The sequence below is a fragment of the Pecten maximus genome, chromosome 1, assembly GCF_902652985.1.
Source record: "Pecten maximus chromosome 1, xPecMax1.1, whole genome shotgun sequence".
NCBI lineage: Eukaryota > Metazoa > Mollusca > Bivalvia > Pectinida > Pectinidae > Pecten > Pecten maximus.
The window spans coordinates 44,582,881-44,605,916 of record NC_047015.1 but is presented as its reverse complement, the minus strand read 5'-3'; the positions used below and the strand labels follow the sequence as shown (position 1 = coordinate 44,605,916).

The 23,036-nt window shown below is 36.7% G+C and overlaps 2 protein-coding genes across 5 annotated transcripts in view; one reads left to right on the top strand and one right to left on the bottom strand.

Annotated features, from left to right (window-relative positions):
* The first annotated feature begins 75 nt into the window (after window positions 1–75).
* On the top strand, window positions 76–5,840 carry LOC117334661. 2 transcript variants are annotated; one of them, XM_033894415.1, is made up of 4 exons: window positions 76–250; window positions 396–472; window positions 3,962–4,093; window positions 4,253–5,840. In XM_033894415.1, the coding sequence occupies exons 1-4, from the start codon at window positions 181–183 to the stop codon at window positions 4,508–4,510; spliced, it is 537 nt and encodes a 178-aa protein (XP_033750306.1). In that variant the 5' UTR covers window positions 76–180; the 3' UTR covers window positions 4,511–5,840. The 2 variants fall into 2 exon arrangements, with proteins under 2 accessions (XP_033750306.1, XP_033750313.1); XM_033894422.1 differs by having other exon boundaries at window positions 96–250; window positions 399–472.
* A 132-nt stretch (window positions 5,841–5,972) lies between these two features.
* LOC117334644 (tuberin-like) overlaps window positions 5,973–23,036 on the bottom strand; it is a 42,757-nt gene continuing 25,693 nt past the window's right edge. The window contains exons 24-38 of one of the 3 annotated variants that reach the window (XM_033894387.1): window positions 22,814–22,916; window positions 22,170–22,285; window positions 21,740–21,895; window positions 20,560–20,978; window positions 19,868–20,194; window positions 19,496–19,534; window positions 16,351–16,385; window positions 14,249–14,917; window positions 13,872–13,958; window positions 13,042–13,228; window positions 12,089–12,228; window positions 11,731–11,809; window positions 10,991–11,017; window positions 7,506–7,597; window positions 5,973–7,200 (exon numbers count right to left, since the gene is read on the bottom strand). In XM_033894387.1, coding sequence (XP_033750278.1) covers window positions 7,021–7,200; window positions 7,506–7,597; window positions 10,991–11,017; window positions 11,731–11,809; window positions 12,089–12,228; window positions 13,042–13,228; window positions 13,872–13,958; window positions 14,249–14,917; window positions 16,351–16,385; window positions 19,496–19,534; window positions 19,868–20,194; window positions 20,560–20,978; window positions 21,740–21,895; window positions 22,170–22,285; window positions 22,814–22,916 — 2,656 coding nt within the window. In that variant the 3' untranslated portion in view covers window positions 5,973–7,020. The remainder of the gene's footprint in view (window positions 7,201–7,505; window positions 7,598–10,990; window positions 11,018–11,730; window positions 11,810–12,088; window positions 12,229–13,041; window positions 13,229–13,871; window positions 13,959–14,248; window positions 14,918–16,350; window positions 16,386–19,495; window positions 19,535–19,867; window positions 20,195–20,559; window positions 20,979–21,739; window positions 21,896–22,169; window positions 22,286–22,813; window positions 22,917–23,036) is intronic. The other 2 variants (XM_033894395.1, XM_033894404.1) reach the window with 2 other exon arrangements.

Genomic DNA, 23,036 nt, shown 5'->3' with positions numbered 1-23,036 from the left:
AAGCTAATAATTAAATTACATAAGAACAACAGCGACAATATTTATGACGCCGCCGCTTCATCAATAGCTTGAATATAGTATTAGTGCGGAAACAAAAATGCGTGAATACAGGAAGTAAATTATTGAGTGACGTCATAGGCCTAATAGACGTTTTGAAGATAACGTCACTTCCGCTTAAAAATGGAAGACGTTGTTACCGAGCAGCAAGCTTGCCCAGAGAGCAAACCAACAGAGAACACAGAAGAAACGGGTAGGGATATACTTTTTGAGATTCTAATAGACTGAAACATGCAAGTTTGAATGCCTAATACTGTTCACTGCCGAATACCATCTATCAACGTTGTGTCTGCTTATTGTAAATTTACATTTATTCTAAAGAATCTTCTTTGCTTCAGCAGGTTATATGTTGATTGACAATGAAGAAGTCCTAATAAGACAACTTTGCAGCATCAGAGAGGAGTTTTCGAATAAGGTATGATGAACTAAGAAACACTAGATTTTGGCCACCGTTTACAAAAATACATGTAGGCACCTATATGACGTATTTTCCCCGTCATTGACTGCCCTTCGGAATTCAGCTTTGTCAACATTATCGTTTTTGTACGGGCTACAGTACAGATCTCGCCTGTTCACGTGTGTTTTAAGTTGAATTAAGATATCTCTCTATGGCTAGTCATACTACAAAGTTCCGTGTTTTAGTATGTTCCTCTGTCGTTCCGTGTTTTACGCGTCAAAAGTCTTTCTGCCCATTCTAATTTTGCTATATAATCTTACCATTTAAACGTTTTATTCATTGAATTTTACTTGATTTGTTAATAGGCTGATTTTAGTGAAAGTTTGTATGCCTAAAGAGTTTTTATCTACATTTTATTTGATAATATTTTCATTATTTTCCGTTGTCATTTAGGGCCTATTTGAGAATTTTTTTTTTTTTTTACAATATGAATTTGTGTAACGCCATTTTGATGATAATTTGGTAAGTTAATGAATGATGAGAGTTCCACGGGAAATTTGATTTTGTTGTGTGGGTAATCTCTACCTACATAGGAGGTATTATGCATAAAAAAATACATAATGAATGTCTAGCTTTTTCTTTTTCAACACATAAAATTTCAATAAAATACAGCCATGGATGAAAGCAGGGCAAGTGATTGTAAAAAATTGAAAAACAAAGAAATTATAGCAGAATTGGTTGTGCGGAAAGACTTTTGACCCGAAAATGTAGTAGTTTCAGTCTCGATGCCGCTCTTACAATCTACATGATCTAGTATAATCCGAAGGGTTCTGATGTTAATATCGCCTTTAAAGCAGCCTTGTGGCGATTTAACATCAGAACTCGACCCATACAAAAAACGAGCAATTTTTCAGACCCACCTTCATGTCAGCGTTTGAACATTCCCTTTAACCTGGCGCATAAAATGTATACATATCGATTAAAAGGCAAGAAGTTCTGACGTATCTACGTAGTAAGATCGTCAGGAAATTCGGACTAGATCTAGTAGAGCGGTTCCTTTTATGCGATCTACCAAGCAGGGTTGAACGTGTTGTGGTTGATATTCCAAACGGAACATTGTTGAAGAAGGTGCCGATCTTTACAACTTCTGCCATATACGCTCGCGCGATAACCTCGCCAGACAGAGTACCGTTATACAAATTCGTCTTCTTCTTAGTGACCACTGCCACGTTGTTGTTTGGCATTTAAAGTTTTAAAAATAGTGCTTTATACAGTGTAGTGATTAAAACATCTTGAGATTTAGTGTTGAATGAGTAGAGAGCCGATGTCATGGCTTTCAGCGGCAGCAGTGTTACTATTGTTAGTGGATAAGGCGCTCCAGTCTCTGATGGTTCTTGGAAAGAATGACTATCTTCTTGTTGTTGTTTACGTAGACGGTATCTGGAATGATCTATCATGGTCCCAACTTGGTTTCCATACAAACACAAGCATATACATTTAACTTGACTTAACTTGCCATTGCTAGAATGAACGATTGACGAGAACAGGTCAGTAAACATTTCATGTTGTCTTCAGCCTTGAAAGCCGATTGATTTTTAGATCAATTCAAATGGATACAACCAACGATAAACACGGTACACTAGTTTCAGGTTGATGTTCAGATAGGAAGTCATTACCTCCCCTATATTCGAATTTCTATATTCCATGGCAACACTACTGGTGATATAACTAGCACGATACTTACCGCGCGTCTTTTTGTTAGTGTGAACTGGCCGAACAGGCTTCTGGACATTTCCACTAAGCACACATAGATTATACCGTATGGACCTGTATAGCTCATATGTCACTAGCGAAAACATGGCAAGAGAAAACGTCTTTCTATTTGGCTGTCAAAATTGCTATCGGTCAGTCATGTCGATCCCAATCTCAATACCACTGACTTAACTATCATTTGGAACATCACATATGACAAACACGTCGTGGACTTGAAAAATAGGTCAATGCCATTCGTTTCAACAAACTTGATAATCATTCATCCGACATGGTTTTGGCCATCACAACTCGGCTATACAGAGATAAAGAAGTTTCATCCCTGCATAGGAACTTTGAAAGTCGGACAAGAGATATGATTTAGAGTTTTTAACGAAAAGGACACATGTGACTTTGAATGTGGGTCGATGTCTTTTATTTAGGCAAACTTCATCGAAGTTAAATACAATAATCCCGTACCAAACGGTTCGAAATATGAAGCAGTTTAAAGAAACGGTTGTCGGACGGGTAAAGACGACGTGTCACGGCATAAGCTCAATCTAAACATTGGTCGAGTCAATCTGTTAGTAATAGACCAATCTTATTGTGACGCTATAGATTGATGACGGAATCGGTACCCAAAAATCACGACACTCCGAGTTACAGGGCTTTCCCTCATTCTGTTGAAGCACGATGTTAAAAAGAAATGTGATGTACAGTTTATATGTATTTTTTAACTTAAATAACAGGGTTGAAATGCGTTTTACTGCGTGCAACATATTATTTAACTGTTCAAACATAACTATATATTCTCCAAGATACACTATCGTACATCGTAAAATACATTTGAAAGGAACGATATTGCATGCAATCATTAATGTTAAAATTGGGTGTCCACACTCACAGTTTGAACGTCTATTTTGTCTGTCAATTCTGTTAGCAGATGGTAGTTATGCTAGCTCTTACATTTATTACAAATATCGATATAACGATTTGAATAACAAACAATGACTAAAGGCATTTGAAACAAAATACATGTAGTACCATTGTTCTATCTTCCGTAGTCAAATCGTGTGCGCCTATTAACTTTCTTCGGAGTAAAACGTTACAGGAGATGGCAAAATACAGAGCTGGTTGTCACGGTTAATAATATAATGGGTGGCGCCATTGTCGTCATTCTCACGGTCGATTGCATAGTTTTATTTTATTCCCTGATAATATGAAAGAGTCTTTACGCATTGCTTTCTTGTGGGTCGTCTTGTATGTGGCCAAATGGACACTGTAGGTCGATTGTCTCCCTGCTCATCTCATTTATTTGTTTAATGTTCACACAGCCTACCGTAAACTCAATAGGAGGAATATACCCGGCAAGACAGGACTCAATCTGTCCCAGTCTTCACAATTTGTTACATTTGCTGTATGATGTCTTTCCAACGGTGCTGTGCATCTTCTATCCGACAGAACGATTTACTCAAAAACATACACTAGTGATAACCTTTTCATGATATTCTTTGTAATCTGTGAAATGTCGCCTCTCTGGGAAGGTTTTGGATAGAAGTACTCCCCGACAGTTTTTAATGGTTGTTAGCTACAAACTCTATGTTCCTATTTGATGTCTAGCGCTTTTAGCTGTTTCCACTAATAATACCCAGGCCAGGGCTATAGTGCCAGTCACAAAATAACTGTCTAATAATTGATTTTGTGAGAACGATACATTCCCTGCGTTTTGACACTACTGGTGTATACATTTTCTTCAAGATTGCGAGTGTGCGCCGAGAGTTGGAAGTTCAATGGGAGGTGCTCAGTCGTCTGCTTCTGTTTATGGCGCCAATTACAATCACATGGGCAGTGACCATGTTCGTTCGACTGGCTGGTAACAGGACGTGGGAGGTAAGTATAAGTGGTAATATCAGTCATTTTGTTGGTATTTAAGTGCACGATTTCAAAGTAAGCTTTTTGTCAAATGATTTGTCGCTACTTCTTGACCACAGCGTGTATTTTGCTCTCTATAGGCATTACTTGACAGGGACCACATATGCTTACTTTCAGGGCTACGCTGCTGCCGTAAGCTGCGGAGTGATTCTATCACTGATGATATTTGACCTCCATGGTCTGCTGAATGTTATTCTGGATTGTGCCAATATCCGGCAGTATGGAGAAAACACCAAAATACTGAACAATCAGCCCATTGTGACAGGGTCAGGGGTGAATAACTCTGAAGGTCAGAACAAAGAGACAAACACAGAGGATATCACAGATCCCACACCAAAGGAGATGCCAGTGGAAGATTTACCGCTGCCTGATTAAACTTCTCTTAACTGTATCACAACTGTGAGACAAGGTCATCTCTTGGCATGTTTCACGTCCAATAATGCCAAATTAACGTCAAAGACTTAAGGACACTGACAAAGACTTCAGGACACTGAAAAATAAATGAGGACACTGACAAACACATCAGGACACTGACAAGGAAATGAGGACACCGACAAAGAAATGAGGACACTGACAAGGAAATGGGGACACTGACAAGGAAATGGGGACACTGACAAAGAAATGGGGACACTGACAAGGAAATGGGGACACTGACAAGGAAATGGGGACACTGACAAGGAAATGAGGAAACTGACAAACACACCAGGACACTGACAAAGACATCAGGATACTAACAGAGATAAGAACACTGACAAACACACCGGGACACTGACAAAGACGTCAGGACACTGAAAAATAAATGAGGACACTGACAAACAGATGAGGACACTGACAAACAGATGAGGACACCGACAAGGAAATGAGGAAACTGGCAAACACACCAGGACACTGACAAAGACATCAGGATACTAACAGAGATAAGGACACTGACAAAGAGATGAGGACACTGACAAGGAAATGAGGACACTGACAAGGAAATGAGGACACTGACAAATACATCAGGACACTGATAAATAAATGAGGACACTGACAAACAGATGAGGACACTGACAAGGAAATGAGGTCACTGACAAACAGATGAGGACACTGACAAAGAGATGAGGACACTGACAAACAGATGAGGACACTGACAAGGAAATGAGGACACTGACAAACAGATGAGGACACTGACAAGGAAATGAGGACACTGACAAACAGATGAGGACACTGCACTGACAAGGAAATGAGGACACTTGACAAATACATCAGGATACTAACAGAGATAAGAACACTGACAAAGACATCAGGACACTGACAAACACATCAGGACTCTGAAAAATAAATGAGGACATTGACAAAGAGATGAGGACACTGACAAAGAGATGAGGACACTGACAAACAGATGAGGACACTGACAAGGAAATGAGGACACCGACAAAGAAATGAGGACACTGACAAACAGATGAGGATACCGACAAAGAAATGAGGACACTGACAAACAGATGAGCACGCTGACAAGGAAATGAGGACACTGACAAATACATCAGGATACTAACAAAGACATCAGGACACTGACAAACAAATGAGGACACTGACAAAGACACCAGGACACTGACAAAAACACCAGGATTGGATGGGGTATTTATTGTTGTATTCTCAAAGTTGTTGCATGTTGTGCATAATACGCCACAGAAATAATACAATTGGGAAATAAGTGGACAAGCACTATCTGTCTAATTGTTTTATATATTTTAAAATAAAAATAACTTTAAACACAAAGTCTGTGAAATGTGCTAGCTCTTTTGACATTCAGTTGGATGTAGTCTTCATACAATGTCAACAGAAACAACCCAGAGAAAAGACTTCAACACATATTTTAATCTATAGTTTTTGTATTGGATACCAAAGTAAGGATACAACTGAGTCTACAACACTCAGACAAAATAAACACTTAATGCCCGACACATGGGATTTCATACTTTAAAGTCCGTTACCAAGGTACCTTGATCAAATCTAGTGTAACAAAATTTAGAAAGAGAACACTAATGAAAAGGTTGGAAAGTGATGTTCAAGGAAACTGCTATACCAGGTAAGAGAATTTTGATAAGAAATATAGGGACACTTACATAGGTTTTATCATTCACAGTGAAATCAATACATAATAAATACAATGTTTCCTTGAATCATTTGACCACTTTTTTTGGTTAAACATGTACATGGAAACATTCAGAAGTGAAAAAAAAACCCATCAGAATCGTCCCTTAAACCTATAGCACACACTGACTAGAATGTTCTCAGAGGATATCTGACCTCTCCAGGAATGCCTAGTGTTAATTCATAGAAATCTGATTAATCTGATGAACAAACGTCATTTATACTATATACATGTTTTACAGACTTCCCCTATTTCAAACACTAAATATCAAATTCCCATATTTGATTCTAAAACCTTTTTTATTTTTACTCTCCAATCACCACAATAGTAAAAGGGCAATGCTCAAATCACAACTGTCAAAATACTATACATTATCTATACAGCAATAGAGTCTCAACACATTCAACGAACAGTTCCCTCACATAAACTTTGTGAAGCATCCAGCTCTTCACATGGTACAGTAAATAGTCCCAAAGCTCCTGTTGTTTTATAGATTGTTTCACACATGCAATAGTCCCCTCACACAAACTCTGAAGTCTCCAAGCCCCTGATGTTTTTAGGTAGCTCCACTTGTTTCACATTTTCTGTAGTCCCCTCACACAAACTCTGAAGTCTCCAAGCTCCTGATGTTTTGTAGGTAGCTCCACTTGTTTCACATTTTCTGTAGTCCCCTTACACAAACTCTGTGATGTCTCCAAGCTCCTAATGTTTTGTAGGTAGCTCCACTTGTTTTACATTTTCTGTAGTCCCCTTACACAAACTCTGTGAAGTCTCCAAGCTCCTGATGTTTTGTAGGTTGTTCTACTTGTTTCACATTTTCTGTCAATGTCTTCATCTTGATACGTTTGATCTGACGAAGTCTCTCCAACCAGTTGGAGGCAAAGGGGTCCTGTGGCTGACTCTGTTGTCTCTGTAGTACCAGGGAGGCCAGCTGGGGAAACAATAGCAAAAGTCACCAGAACACCAAACAATAGGCACAGGTCCTTAATACTAGAATCACTTCCATGACTAATGTCTAAATATACATAAATACATAATACCCTGAAAACAATACAAACTGACCCAAAGTGTAGTTTTAATTTTAAGAAATTTTGAGTACTGAGAGACAACCCATTGTCCCCTTCTAGATGCAAAGCATTGTCTTATATATGTAACTTATCACACTACAGGACGACAGCAACCATACAAAAGGCATACAGAAATGCAGACAGGACAGATCAGCGTTTAAAAACTTACATCACAGTTCACTGCTATCTGTCTGACCAAATCAGGAAGGTTGGCATCCGAGATGATCTTGGTGTCTTTGTGTCCAAGTATCTCTGCAATATCTGAAATGATTTGTCATCAAAAACTATTGGAACAAACTATCAATTACAAATATAACATGCAGTAAATCAGAATCGGACATTGTTTTTGACATGATTATCATCATATCTATTGTATAGATAACTATTCCTTTAACGGGTAATTACAGAAAAATTATTATTTTATCAAGTGGTTTTTAGAGGTTTCATGAAATTTGTTGGAAAACTTCAGTCAGAAATCTTTGGATAAACCAATCATCCAATTTTCAAATTATCATGTGATGACTGGTAGCTATGACCTTGAACTTAAATTAAAATCTTGAGCCTTCACTGATCAGAGTTACCTCCAGAGTTTGACATCACGAATAATTAAATGAATTTCATAAAATTGGCAGAATAGTCGTCATAAACCTTCAACAATTGACATTATATGTATGACTTTCAACTGGACTCAAGGTACAACCTTAAAAAATTTTATGAAATTTTAAAAGACTTCAGTCAGGATTGTGCAGAGAATGCAAATATTGATAAACGAACCGAGGTAATTAACTGTTTGATGTTTCATTAAGAATGAAGAGCGAAGACTTCAATTTTGACAGCATAATTCTTCAATGTGAGATCCCACAGGGATCTTGATCCCCACCATTGAATGATCTTTATTGGATTATGTAAAACTTATCTCTTCTCAACATTTGTCTTTCCTCTTTTTCTCTTAATAATTCTAAATCATGAGGACCCTACATGTGAAATCTGAAAAAGACCCATCAGAATTGTTCTAGCAATAAACTTCAACTGTCAAAAATTAAAGATGGCACACTATTGGCCATTATGGTCTTCTGATCACTCATAATTGAATGATCAAGAACTAGTGATAACAGGGATTGTTAACAAATGGACAACAGTTTGATCAGCCTACTATCATCAGATGGAAGTCTGAAAATGCATCATTCCAAACAAGGAGATGTTGTTGAAGTAAAAATTGTTAGTTCAGACAAAATCATCATTTAAGAAAAAAAATCAGAATTCAATATAATGATAATAAACACTTAATATTAAAAATCACAATACGCATTAAATGTGTTACAAGCAGGTTACAGGTATTCTACAATGAAAGTCTATGGGTATTAGGTAATGCAGTGCAAACTTTAACTAATGGGAAAAGCTGCCAGTGGGGTGTTATATATAGAGAGCTATCTACTGTAGAAGGCAGTACTCAAAAGAGTACTTTTGTTAGCAGTGATACCTTCTTCTCAAGTAAAATGATAACTATATCTAAACATATACATGCATACCTAGCATAAAACTTATAAAGTATTGCAATAGTTTGAACCCAAAAACTATCTTTGAAATACCTCATTGGCTCCATATATTTCTTTATTAAATATGAAATGTTAACTTAATTCATTTGACAATTGCGAAACAAGCTATATCAACTTATATTAATCACACATTTCTTTATTTCAATACTTGGGCGTTTATCATTATAGTTCCTACTACCGAAATAGTCTGTGTAGCATATAGAGGATATTTAACAGTGTCTTCAGTAATACCAAATATATGTCACTCGTGTGGCTAATATTTTGATATTTTTCACGAGTGCACATTCTGTTTATTACATTTTTTATCAACGAAAAACCTACCCCGTATGCTAACTAGCCTAATGTAAACAAAAAAAGTAGTTCTTCCTGTCCAGATGCTGACATATATGTCAGGCTTTCTGATTGGTCAATTATTTTGGTATTTTCTAATCATTAATTTGATTGGTCAAATCAGCAAAAGTGATGAAAAATATCACTTTTATAGAATGAATAATTTTTGATATTTCACTGGTAAAAATGTAATAAATACACATACCGACAGCTTTAAAAAGGATTGAAAAAATATGGTATATTAAACCCCTTTTCACACAAATTTAAAGAGGGTGTAAGAGTCTGTTAAATTTAATCTCATTCAAGTGTACATTGTAGTGTGTGGAACATGCATATCTTGCATACAAAGAGGAGTAATATAACTTTCCAATATGTGTTCATGTCAATCATACAAGTGCACAGGATAAAGATATATACCAGTTACAACGTACACATACTACCAAATACATCTGTATCTATAGTAAAGATGTAGTGGTTGAAATTGATTCAACAACACCAGACTTATAGAATCTCTTAACTGTACATGCTCAAGATTGTTTTTAACTTGGACAGGTATAGCCAGGCTATTACTTCATCTCAAGCCCAGGTTTGAGGTGGGCGGTTCCCCAATCACAACAATTTTGTGACATCATGACAATACTCTGACAATGCCTTGCACTGAAGAATTACCTACATGCACAAAATGGCAAACAGGTTATGAGAAAAAATAACTATTCACTCTCTTAGGGTTGAGAGAAAGGTTTTCCTGAGGACTAGAAAAGGCTTTACGTAGGGGAAAACTTCCAAAATCTTTTCTGGAGGATTGAGATGTCTGTCTTCATTAAAGAGATGTATTGTTATTTTCCTCCCACATTTTCTGTGCTAATTTATAACATTGAACAAAATATCGGACCTGCATCAATGGTTCATTGAACATTTATGGAAATGCTACATAAATGATATCATACTTTTGTGAGATGCAATGTTTTCAGAATAAAGGTACATCTGTTTCCTAGGTAGGCACAGAAAGATTTTTCTCCAATACTTCACAGAGAATCTCTGTTTTTGGTAGGGAAAAGATTAATAGAATCCAACATGGGTCTGTTCCGTGGACAGGAATATCTCAACCTGAGTGTAAGAGTTTGGCCAGTCAGCATTAGGCTTGCCGAGTGCTGGCAGCCAAACTTTTATACAAGAGTTGAGATATTCCTGTCTTATTCCTGTCACATACTTGCAGGCAAATGTAGGCTTTAATGAAAGTTTTTCATCGCACCATCTGCAATGCTCCTTGGAATGTGCGTCAAAATTAATGACATCATCATTTAAGACATATTTGCTCAACGTAAAATGATGACGCTATGTTATTGTAGGCAGTGTCATATAGCGCATGCCAGCTGTCTTTACCCCTTTATTTTGACTGGAATTTATTTGTAAGTATGTAAGAAAAATAATCGAATGTGGATCTGTTCTGTGTGCACAAGGCTTGCCGAGTGCTGACCAGGCCAAACTCTTACATCCGGGTTGCGATATCCCTGTCTGCAGAACAGACACATGTAAGATTGTATTAATCTTTTCCCTGCCGAAATCAGGAATGTACTTGAGTGTGGATGAAATATAAACCTAGCCAGTGAGTAAAACATAGATAAGATTTCTGTATCTCATGTACTAGAAACTAGAACAGGATCTCTGTTTATTGCAGGACTTGCATGTTAGTATTCTGCTGTCAGAGAACCCCAATATACTTAGATATATGCTGTCAGACAGTACAGACACGTGTACACATCAGTACCTGTAGTTATGCTGTCCTGAAACGGCACTAGAACACAAGAAAAATTCAGGTATATTACTTCTCTACATCTCCACATCAAATCCATCAAAATTAAAGTGAATATTGTAAAATCTCATATGTAAAATCATGAAAATAAACAGTTTTAAAAAATCACATATGAATGAAAAACAAACATTTATCAATAAAAATTTTAATTCATATTTTGAGTTTTTATATGCACCATTGTACATTTAAAACATTCATTTCATGGTAAAACAAATTCGGGAGTGTCTGATCTTAATTCAGTGTATTAGTAATGAATTCTCCTAATAAAGATTAGGACAATTCTCATGTAAAGAGGGCCCCATTTTAAAGCAGTGTGTTATCCAGTTAACCCTTATAAAATGGCTACTACTACGTGTAAATCATAATATGGAGAGCTTTCTTTTTTTAAAGCACAATATTGTGATCAGACATCTATAATGAAATTCATGCAAACGGGACAAAATTTGTGAATACTTTTGCATGCATTGATCAACAAGAATGTGAAGTGAACATCTGAAGTAGCAATACAATAAATTGTTCTCAGCACAATTAACTTTTCAAACCATCTACAGTGAACGTTCTGACATTAACAGTGAAAAGTTACATGCATTTCATTTTACCATCATTTAAGAAAAACAGGCTACTCATGCATTCCTTTTAATAAAAAATTCAATTTTGAAGTTCTTCACCTGAAGACGTAAGGGGAGATAACTTACCTTCCTTAGCCTGTAAAGTGACAGCATTGCTCTCATGGTCCAAGGGTTTGATAACTATATTCACATAGTTAAACTGTCCCTGAAATACAGGAAACAATTATGGTCTTAAAAACTCATTTCTCTTATATTTCAACTTTTATATCAATTAAATCCTGTCATTGATAAATAACTCTGACCATAAATGAATAGTTGACTTGAGTAACATGAGTTTGGTGGAATATTCAAAATCCACAGTAATTTAGTCATTCATCTGTTTTCATAGCTGCAGAATTATGCAGTAAAACATATTGCTTTAATCTAGGAAATGTGATTTTACAAAGACCAGTCTAAATGCATAGCTGGTTATAAACTGTCTAACCTTGATAGTGCCGATCTTGTAGTCCTCCCCACTGTCGTTGTACACAATAGTCACATAGTCGTTCCCTATGTGGAGCTTCTTGGCGTTGCAGTTAGGGTCGGACTCCTTGTTTGGCATCAGGGTTGCCACATGGTAAATCACTGTAAAAAAAGTGTTCATGGTATATTTGCTGTCTGTGATAAGAAGCAAGTTGGAACCATTTCCCTGCATGAGTTTGATACAGCCGATATGGAATAAAGTAATCATAAGCCAAGCAGTAATTGCATATCGGAAAATGAATTAAAAAGAATCTTTGTTCGGAGAAAGACATCTCTCTTTCAATTTATATACCGGATAGAATAATGGTTCTAACCTAATGGTGAAGAATGGTTATCTATGTAAACTAAGTACCAAAGGGGGACAAGTTTTCAGTTTTGTTTTTGGTTGACCAATCATGCTCTTTGGATATCCATACAATTTACTGGGGATAAGGTATCAGGGTAGTTACCTGTGGAAAAATTCATGTACAACTCCGATACCTGGTATCTTGTGGATCTTCGAGATCCTACAGGACTACTGAGATCCTACAGGACTACAGAGTAGTCTTGACCTACTAGCTGTAAACAACCTCTCCATTACAGTCGGGGATGTCTGGTAGGAGTCCTGACAGCTGTTAACTGTATACCTACCATGGACTGTAGACCTAGCCGACTTACCAAGCATAGTCTCGTCCTGCCGGCTGTAGACTACTATATACCTAGCCGACTTACCAAGCATAGTCTTGTCCTGTCGGCTGTTGACTATTGACCAAAAGGACTTACCAAGTATAGTCTCCTCCTAATAGCTGTAGACTATATATCTAGAGGAATTACCAAGCATAGACTCGTCCTGCCGGCTGTAGACTATATACCTAGCCGACTTACCAAGCATAGACTCGTCCTGCCAGTTGTTGACTATCGACGAAAAGGACTTACCATGCATAGTCTCGTCCTGCCAGCTGTAGGCAAACTGTCCATCACTGCCATGAACGTCCAGACCGCCAATATACACTCTGTTAGGATCACAGTCAGGCAGGCGTATCAAGTGTCCAAGGCCCTGCAGAAACTGGGCATACTTTTCAGATCCATATGGGTTTCGTAGGATTGCCTTTTCATCCTTGGTCTTTAGTGAAACAAAAGTGCAAGTGTGTCATTTTAACCTCTACTTGCATATTTCATTGCAATTGAATAGTTGAAAATGTCTATAGCCTTATATTTTAATGCAAGTTTATTCCAATTTCTGAAGATTCATAGATAATGTTTTGATGGTGGCTTGGCCCAAATATAGGTAATAACAAGGCCTCAGGGATTGGACTTGGCCCAAATATAGGTAATAACAAGGCCTCAGGGTTTGGACTTGGCCCAAATACAGGTAATAACAAGGCCTCAGGGATTGGACTTGGCCCAAATATAGGTAATAACAAGGCCTCAGGGTTTGGACTATAACTCAATTAGAAGGGAAATGCAGAGTAAATATAGCTTTGATTTATAACAAGGAAAAGACAAGTACACAACACAAAAAAACAAAACTGAAGCATGTGTAATACTTATCTGAAAGTGTAAAGAGATTTTAGACTTTCTGAAGCACTCTAGCTATTTATTTTGTAATTCATAGGTTTATATACTAAATGATTTTTTTTTTTTAATTAAATTTTTTTTTTCCCTGATGAATTTGTGAATTTGTACATATGCGCTCATGAAAAGTGTTCCCTACTCTACTACACTTCAAACTAATTAGATACCCCCTGTGTACTAATATATCTTACCTGGCCACTTCCCACATAGATCACCCCGACTTTGTGAGTCTCGTACGGGTGTATGTGGTCCAGCATATTGAGTCCTCTTGTGATAGCCTGTACAGTGATAAAGAAAAAGTCATGACAAGGGAATTAAAATTTGGCCACACATTCATTTATATGTGGAATTTATAATAATTATGAACGCAAAATGAAACAGTTGAATGTTGTGTATTATAAAAAAAGGGTCTAAATAAAATTGAATTTGAAAATACCAATTGATATGAAATTTACAAAAAAAAAAAAAAAATAGGTTAATTTGAGAGGGACAAGTGAAAATGAAAGACAATCTTAGTTTTAGTCTATAAATTTCCTATGAAATAGAAGCTTGCGTATTAATTAGTTACCTGATTGTCTGGCAGCAGGATCGGCATGTCATTGCCCTGATGTAGAACGCCCCCCTGGTACAGCTGTAGGAATACAAAGCTAGGATTGATGCCACCACGGCCACTCTCCTTCGGGGTGATGACCTTTGACCTCCCCTGGACATAATTGTCCTCACCTTTCGAATCTGTAACTATGGAGATGGTGTGACCCCGTAACTTCCTGAAGGCAGGAAGGTCTGTTACCTCATCCTGGAGTGAGGAGGTGTCCGAACTGTCTGGCGATTGAGCAAAATCTAGGTGGTGATGAATACCCTTCACTGGGGAGTTTGGCTGACTGAGGTTTATTGCAAGTGGTGGCGGTCTTTGTCTGTGACTGTTGGACAGAGATAGGCTAAGGTTGGCACTGCTAGGATGACCTGATTGGCTTGGGGCATTGCTACCAGATGGCACCTCTTGTTCATCTTTGTTAGGAAGAGCCGTTTGGCTCTGGGGATTGTTACCAGGTACCCCATCTCGCTCAGCTCTGTTGACATCAACTAGGGCCATGTCACTGATGCTCTCCTTCATGTCCACATTGTCAGCACTGCCACTGAGCAGGGATGGAGAAGAGTTACTCCTCTTGAGGAGGTGAGTATGGGAGGCCTGATCACTGGGACTGGTCTCCGTAGCCACAGCTTGTCCTGCATCCTCCTGGGAAAGAATGTACATGTTAAAATCATCTCACAATCAAACAAACATTTGACGGTCACCTTGAGTTTCGAAATATTTCAGTTAATTGAATTAACCCTTTTTGGTCCCACCCATCAGTCCAAGGGGTCAGTCAGGGTCAACATGTGCATACCATTAAGCAGTCATCCCATGTTGATAATGTTAACAAAGTTAGAATGGATTCGAAGAGAAATCAAACAAATGATAGTCAAAAATGTGATTTCCCTATATAAACTATAGCAAAGTTTACCCCCTCCACAGGAGCATACGTGAGACCCCAGGGTCATGAAATTCACAATTTTGGTAAAGCACCATAAGACCCTTCCATCTATGAAGAGTATTTGATTCTTAGTTATTAGGGTCTGGAGAAGAAGATTTTTGAAATTTCTGTCAATTTGACCCTTTTTAGCCTGTCCATCCGCCCTGGGGGTCAGACAGGGCCATCATGTACATACCATCAAACTGTCATTCTATGCTGATAATGTTAGCCAAGTTAGAATGAATTCCAATCCAACAAATAATAGTTAAAAATGTGGTTTACCCCCTCCTCATGAAATCACTGACCCTTGATTCCAACATATCTGAGAGTAAAGAAGAAGATTTTTGAAGTCAATTTGACCCTATTTTGCCCTGCCCCTCAGGCTCCTGCGGGTGGGGGCCATATAATTCACAATTTTGGTTGACCTTTAGCCATAGAACCTTCCTGCCAAATTTCAGTGAATTTAGTACAGCAGTTTTGGAGAGGAGATGAAAAATGTAAATTATTAACAAATGCCTGACGGATGCCGACATAAGACAGACAAAAGGAGATTAAAATAGGTCACTTGAATCTGTACATGCCAATAACGAAGTACACCATCTGTCTTTTTCATCTATGCATGCTTTGGATCAAATTTGGTTAAAGTATGTCCATCCATATGCAAACAGAAGGATTTCAAGATCTATCTCTCATGTACAGCTAGGGGTGGAGACTGTTCCTCTATTTGTGCAACATTATTGCATCCCCTTCACCAAAGGATGCTTCAGATAAAATTTTGTTAAAATTCTTATTTCCATACGGAGGATATTTATGTCTTGCTCCACTGCCACATGGGGAATTGTCCACATCTTCTGTTTAGTCAACAATGGGGTATCATTCATCCTAGCGAATCAAAACCACCTTTCTGCTCAATAAACAGTTTAAAGAACAAGAGAATGAGTGGATGACAGATGGCTGGTGATTTGAACCAAATAAGCTAAAAATATTCTACACTATAAAACAAATAATTGCTTTTTCTTACTGACACAGTTGTCAGTTTTATAAAGTTCAATATATGCTGGCTTTCAATCCAATCAAATACAGACTCCAGTACCTCAATATTTACTTATTACATACATGTACTTCATAAAGACTATCATACTGTTCATTTTCTTACCTGGGAATTTGATTTAGACTGGCTTTGGTGGATTTCTGTAAGTAAACAATGAAGCGTAATTAGTTAATGAACTCAATTAATCAATCAATCATAGATTCTCTGATTTAAAAGGATTTAAATGATTTTAACGTCAGTCAGTAGTCCATAAAAGTACCCATGGATCACAAAACTGCACTTTAACTTTCTAAACCTGGGAGGCTGAAAATGAAAATAGGACTAAAGTTTGTCATTGGATATAGAATTAACAGTATTTGACCCTATATGGGTAATATAAATATAGAATTTACAGTATTTGACCCAATATGGGTAATATAAATATAGAATTAACAGTATCTGACCCTATATGGGTAATATAAATATAGAATTAACAGTATTTGACCCAATATGGGTAATATAAATATAGAATTTACAGTATCTGACCCTATATGGGTAATATAAATATAGAATTAACAGTATTTGACCCAATATGGGTAATATAAATATAGAATTTACAGTATTTGACCCTATATGGGTAATATAAATATAGAATTTACAGTATTTGACCCTATATGGGTAATATAAATATAGAATTTACAGTATTTGACCCAATATGGGTAATATAAATATAGAATTTACAGTATTTGACCCTATATGGGTAATATAAATATATAATTAACAGTATCTGACCCTATATGGGTAATATAGAATTAACAGTATTTGACCCAATATGGGTAATATAAATATAGAATTTACAGTATTTGACCCTATATGGGTCAGTGTCCTTATGTCATTGAATATAAAATCTACCGTATTTGACCCAATATGGGCCAGTGTCCTTATGTCAGAAGACAAATGACAATCATTGACAACAAAAGTATGCCATGGTAATTACAATTTAGAACACAATATTACCTTCAAGTTTGAATTGTGTCTACGATAAATAAGAAATATATCTATTGCACATAACATTATTTAAGGATTAACATCAATTTTTTTTTCTGTTATACAGTCATAACAGAAAAAACTGGAGTGTACTCTAAATAAACCGCGAAGTGGTTTATGAAGAGAGTACACTCCTGTTTTTTTATGTTATGACTGTATAACAGAAACAATAATTAATGTTAATCCTTATAATTTAATTTCGTCTTATACACACCAAGATATTTCACTTTCTTTGGCGAACTCTTTTCTGTGATAAATTATTACGCAACGTCATCAGCCAATCAAAAATGACGTTACATTTCGCAACGTCAAAAATTTTGTTATGGAGGTATAACAAAATTATTTCAGCCAATGAAAATGCGTGTTTCATACAAAACTAAATTATATAGTAATAGATAAAAAAAAATTGATTTCTTTTATACTTGAAGTGAACAAAGGAATTTTGAGTTTTCAAAAAGAATAGTTTTATACAAGGTCAAATCAAATGCTAGACACATATTTTGCATAATGTACTATTATTAGTAAAAGAAACACAAATAACAAACGTTACATGTTTACACATTTATGTAAAATGAACATATTCAAATCATAGAACAATGATTACTAAAACATTCAGGGTATATTTAGTATACAGTAAAATTTATTTCCAAACTTGATGTAAATATATATATATCAGGATCATAGATTAACAACAGGTCCAGTGTAATCTTTTTGGGAGTCCTGTGTCATGTACTCAAAAAGTCTTGATGGGACTCCTAAAATTTCTGCAAGTAGTTAAATTTAACACTGTGGGATTCATTGTCTTAGCAATACAGTTGAAAAGTATCCATTAAGATAAATTGTAGATTGATCACTGTAGATATAAAAATAATTCATGTTTGTATTTTAGAGTAGTTTATAATGAAATATCAATATTAATACCAATATCAAAGCTTTTAACCACCGTCGATAAGCACCATTTAATTTTCCTCAGCTTTTAATTAATTACACTACTGATAGAAACATAAGCATCTGTTAGGTAAGAAATTACAGGGCTTTATTGATAGCATTAAATCATGCAAAGTTACAGCAACAAAAGTCCAAATGAAAACAGAATCAACTGTAGTACAGAGAAAAGATTCATAATAATGACCTTAGTAATACAAAACATAACAAGATAAACAGCTACATATCAACTGAGTATTAATGTGACGTCACTGAAAGAAAAAGTTAGAAAATAATACAGAATTAATTCCATACAATGTGTGTGTACTGTGCAAACCCTACTAGACTACATAATAACCATATTTATAAGCCCCTTCTTCATTTTTTTAGAATCATCAATTTCAAAATATTAAGATTAAGACAAAATAAGCTTTGCCCAAACTCTACTACAATGTACCTGGTACTAAACTTTTACACACGGTATAAAAGATGGCTTATTTGAGGATTAGAATTATTGAATACCTTTTACAATCCTTGACCATTTATAATAATTTTAATGATTATTTTTTTGAAAGTGGTCCGACTTTCAGACCTATGCAAGAATTCCACAGAAGTGGATGTGTCGCTTGCACAGAAAGTTGGGTGGTTACAATAGTTATTGCATGGAAACAGATTATCTATTAACAGTAACACAAAATTTTTATTTTTAATAAGCGAACTTGACCTTTGACCTCTGGACCTAAAAAGCAATCCCATGCAAGCATATGTGGTAAGGAAGATCTGCATGAAGTTTGAGTTTAATCGGCCCAAGGGAACCTGAGTTATTGCACGGAAACAAATTTTCTATTTTTAGCAACAGTGACCTTGACCTTTGACCTTCGGACATGAACACCAATCCAAAGCAAGCACTTGTGCTTTTTGCAGGTGACACAAAAATAATACTGTTCAATCAATGTATACTGTAACTGAGATATGATAATGAAGTTATAATGTTCTTGTCAATTATGTTAAGTTTTGATATTTAAAAAAATGAAGTCGCCATTTGGTGTTATATGTACAATACTGTATAAACATATCCTGCAATAAGCAAGGTAAGACTAGGGGGTGAGCTTATTACAGGACAGTGAAATAGCATTTGTTGACATTTCTATGGAACTGCAATAATAGGTGGGGGTGGGCTTATTACCAAGACTGGACTAAGTGGCAGATAAATACGGTCTATGTAACTAGTGAGGTTACACTATTCATGTGTATGTATTATACTGTATTTCATAGAGGATAAAACAGCTATACCACCAACCTTTGTACGTCTCTACTCGGATTTGTATACTGTCACAACCTAGTGGAATAGAGGTCATTCCAAGGTCACATACCACCAATACCACTCTCTCAAGTACACTTATCTTAGCTGTATCTGGTTTTAATAATTTACACCTATCATATGTACTGGTACATTCTAATCGATACCATTTGTATTTGTGTTAGAAAAATCACGATTTGTAGACTTATTCTATGAAATATTATATATTAACTGTATCTGGAAATCTGATTTGGTGAGTATGAACTAAGCTTACAACAAATACAGACAAAAGTAATTTGACTTTGACTTTGAATTTAGTCTTAAGAACTCTCTCACACATGTGGTATGGTTATCAATTACATAGAAACATACTTTTATGGTCACTGCTGGAGTCTGAGGGGAAATGGAGATCATACAAGGACTCATACTCTTCCTCCCCAATACTGCCGCTATCTATCCGGCTCGAACTTCGCAGACTGTCCATGTCTGGTGGCTTGTTACGCATGGCTGCAAACAGCATGGTGATATCAGTCATGGGTGACTCCTGGAGAGATGTCAGACTTGTCTCGTTCTCTATCCTCATCATCCACGAAAGGTTTCCACTCGGAGCACGTATCATGATCTCTGCCCAGCCAGTACACCAACAGTTACATATCAGGTTGTTCAGCACCCGTCCATCAGATGACTGGTTCTTCACCCCTTAAAAGTAATACTCAGTATTTATACACATGGAAACAAATTCTATTGGAGCTAGTAGGACATGTGTTCCAAGGGCCAACAACCAATCTACTATGTAACCTAACCTAGACTCTGTGACCTCCGTGTTAACGTCAGCTTTAGAAGGTGTGTTAAAGTCAGCTTTAGAAGGTGAGTCTATCTGTTCAAGTAATTTACCTCAGAGGAAAGAATCTATGGCCTTAGTGCTGAAACCTGGTTTAGAGTATGGGTGAATGACTTTTATGTATTAGCTGAGTATTCCATGTACCTATATTTTACACAAATTCTATTAGGACAAAAGATGCTGAAATAAAACAACTCTGATTTGACTGGTTTAAGTAACCTACCCCAGAGGAGGGACTCTATGGCCTCTGTATCAAACCCAGGTTTGGAGGGCGATTGCTCGGTCAGTGAACGGCCTGTCTGTACTCCCACATTTTGTTGTTCCTCCCCCAGGACACTCATATCATCATAGGATGTGTGTACCTGTATACCAATGTCATCACTACTGGACTTGGTTGACTCCTGTACAGTACTACGACTTACTACAGCAGACTTGTGTCGCCTGCGCCCTGGAGTGTCTGGTTGAGACGGTTTCTTTTCCGGAGGTTCTCCACCTTGAATCTGGGCCATACACTGGTCACACAACCAGGTGTTACCAAACTTATTATTGCCGCCACCACTCGTTGTTATGGTAACCACTTTATTCCCGAGCAGCCATGTTTGCGTCTGCCCTCCTTTCAGTAGAAATTCTGCCTCCTGTGACCTGGGTATGAATTGATACTTTAAACCCCAATCAACAGAAGGATGATGTAATGCAATTTCTTTTGTGGATCTGAATCTTTTATCACACAACAACTTTGAAAATAAATATTCCTGAAAGTCTGATTTAAAAAATCTATATTATCTCCTATCATAATATTAAAACAGTACTCTGAAGTCTAAAGTGTACAAGCAACATACCTAATGTCTATAATTTTTATTTATGATACATAGAAAGATTGCAGACATAAGATATTGACTTTTGAAATATCACTTCTGAAAGTAAACTATTTTACAATAATTTTGAAACCAATTATATCAATTCATATATATCACTCTTGTTGGTTCCATAAAACTGTAAGGGGCCGCGGTGGCCGAGTGGTTAAGGTGTCCCGACACTTTAACACTAGCCCTTCATCTCTTGGTTGCAAGTTCGAAACCTAATCGGGGCAGTAGCCAGGTACTGACCATAGGCCGGTGGTTTTTCTCCATGTACTCAGGCTTTCATCCACCTTCAAAACCTGGCACATCCTTAAATGACCCTGACTGTTAATAGGACGTTAAACAAAACAAACCAAACCATGAAAGTGTACGAGGGATTTCACTGTAGGAGGAAACTGAAGTACCTGAAGAAATCCCATGTGGTCAGCAGGTGACACCATACTATTCTACATCCACATCAGGGTATCGAACCCCAGCTATCTAAGTTCAATTTCACTTCTACCACGTACATCTACCAAGATACGATTAGTTATAAACAAGTACCTGTGGGGGACAGCATTGTAGTTGGCAAAAGCGTATCTGGCCATGAAGTCTGTACATGTCTCTGTGAGCTCCTTGTGGAACTGTGACATCTTGTCATCTACTGGAGGGTGGTATCTTTGTCTGGATATAGACGATCCTGACAACATTCTTCGTCGACTGTAATATCAACAACACTCAGCGGGTAGTATTTTGTCAATGCTTTATCTTGAGGTGAATACTACTTCTATCAACAGACAGGTCTGGTCTATTTTAACATTATCTGGCCTTTTTTTAAAATAATTATGTTATTAAATCTGTCTTTTTGTAGAATTAGTTGATACTGTTTTATGCACTACCACTATGTCCTCCCCTTCTGAACAGAGTTACGCTATTTCTACACTGCTGTGTATTCCCTACCACAAGCTGTCTATGGCCTATAATGGCCCTGTACCTGCTGAGAGCTGATTCATTGTAGGTAGCCGCTCTGTTCCTGTCAGACGAGTCCTCATTCTGAAGTTGGAGCATGGAATTTTCTTCAAACAGCTGTAGCACATTGGCTCGTAGTCCCTGTAAATATCATCAAATACAGTAAGTCTTAACAAACTTCTATTATACAGCCTATTAATAAACCTACAAACTCATTTAAAGACTCGTATAAAACATTAAAAGTTCTGTGCAGCTTTTACTAAAGAAGCTATTTGGGAACAATTGTTGTACATGTACCTTTTTTCCTTTTTACTTCTTACTTTATATATACATGTATTTAAATATACATTCTCTTTATATATATTCTCTATAGAGGATCACCCAAAAAATTCTTCTTGGGATAAAGTGTGTCAATCTGATCAAAATCCTATCTGGATTTGAGCTCCGGTTCCGTAAACTACACCTCACTACATCAGCATAGTATAGTTTTCAGAATGGCAGCACAGATCAAGATATGATTTTAATCAGATTGAAAGTGTGGGGATGGAAGTTCACACGTGATTGTGCATACCTGTAATAGTATAGTATGACAGTTTATCATCAACAACTTCCACCATCAACTTATTATACCCAGTAGTTGTTACTAAAGACAAGATAGTATTATAATACCTTCTGTATAAACTTGACAAAGCCTTTCCTGAACGGAACCCGACAGCGTATGAACCAGATCGCGATGACATGGTGAGCCAGAGACACCGTGTAATGACTGAATCTGTAAACATGGAAAAAGATTTCAATAAACGTACCATAGGAACAAGTTCAGTAATTTGTTTTTTTTTGTTTTTTTTTGTTTTTTTATTTTCACATAAATATCTATTGCTCTTACTCTAGA

What these genes read in the sequence shown, in the direction of transcription:
- LOC117334661 (XM_033894415.1), top strand. Translation starts at nt 181, where the DNA reads ATGGAAGACGTTGTTACCGAGCAGCAAGCTTGCCCAGAGAGCAAACCA. An exon ending in AGAGAACACAGAAGAAACGG is followed by an intron (nt 251 to 395) that starts GTAGGGATATAC and finishes TCTTTGCTTCAG; the next exon opens with CAGGTTATATGTTGATTGAC. An exon ending in CTGGTAACAGGACGTGGGAG is followed by an intron (nt 4,094 to 4,252) that starts GTAAGTATAAGT and finishes GCTTACTTTCAG; the next exon opens with GGCTACGCTGCTGCCGTAAG.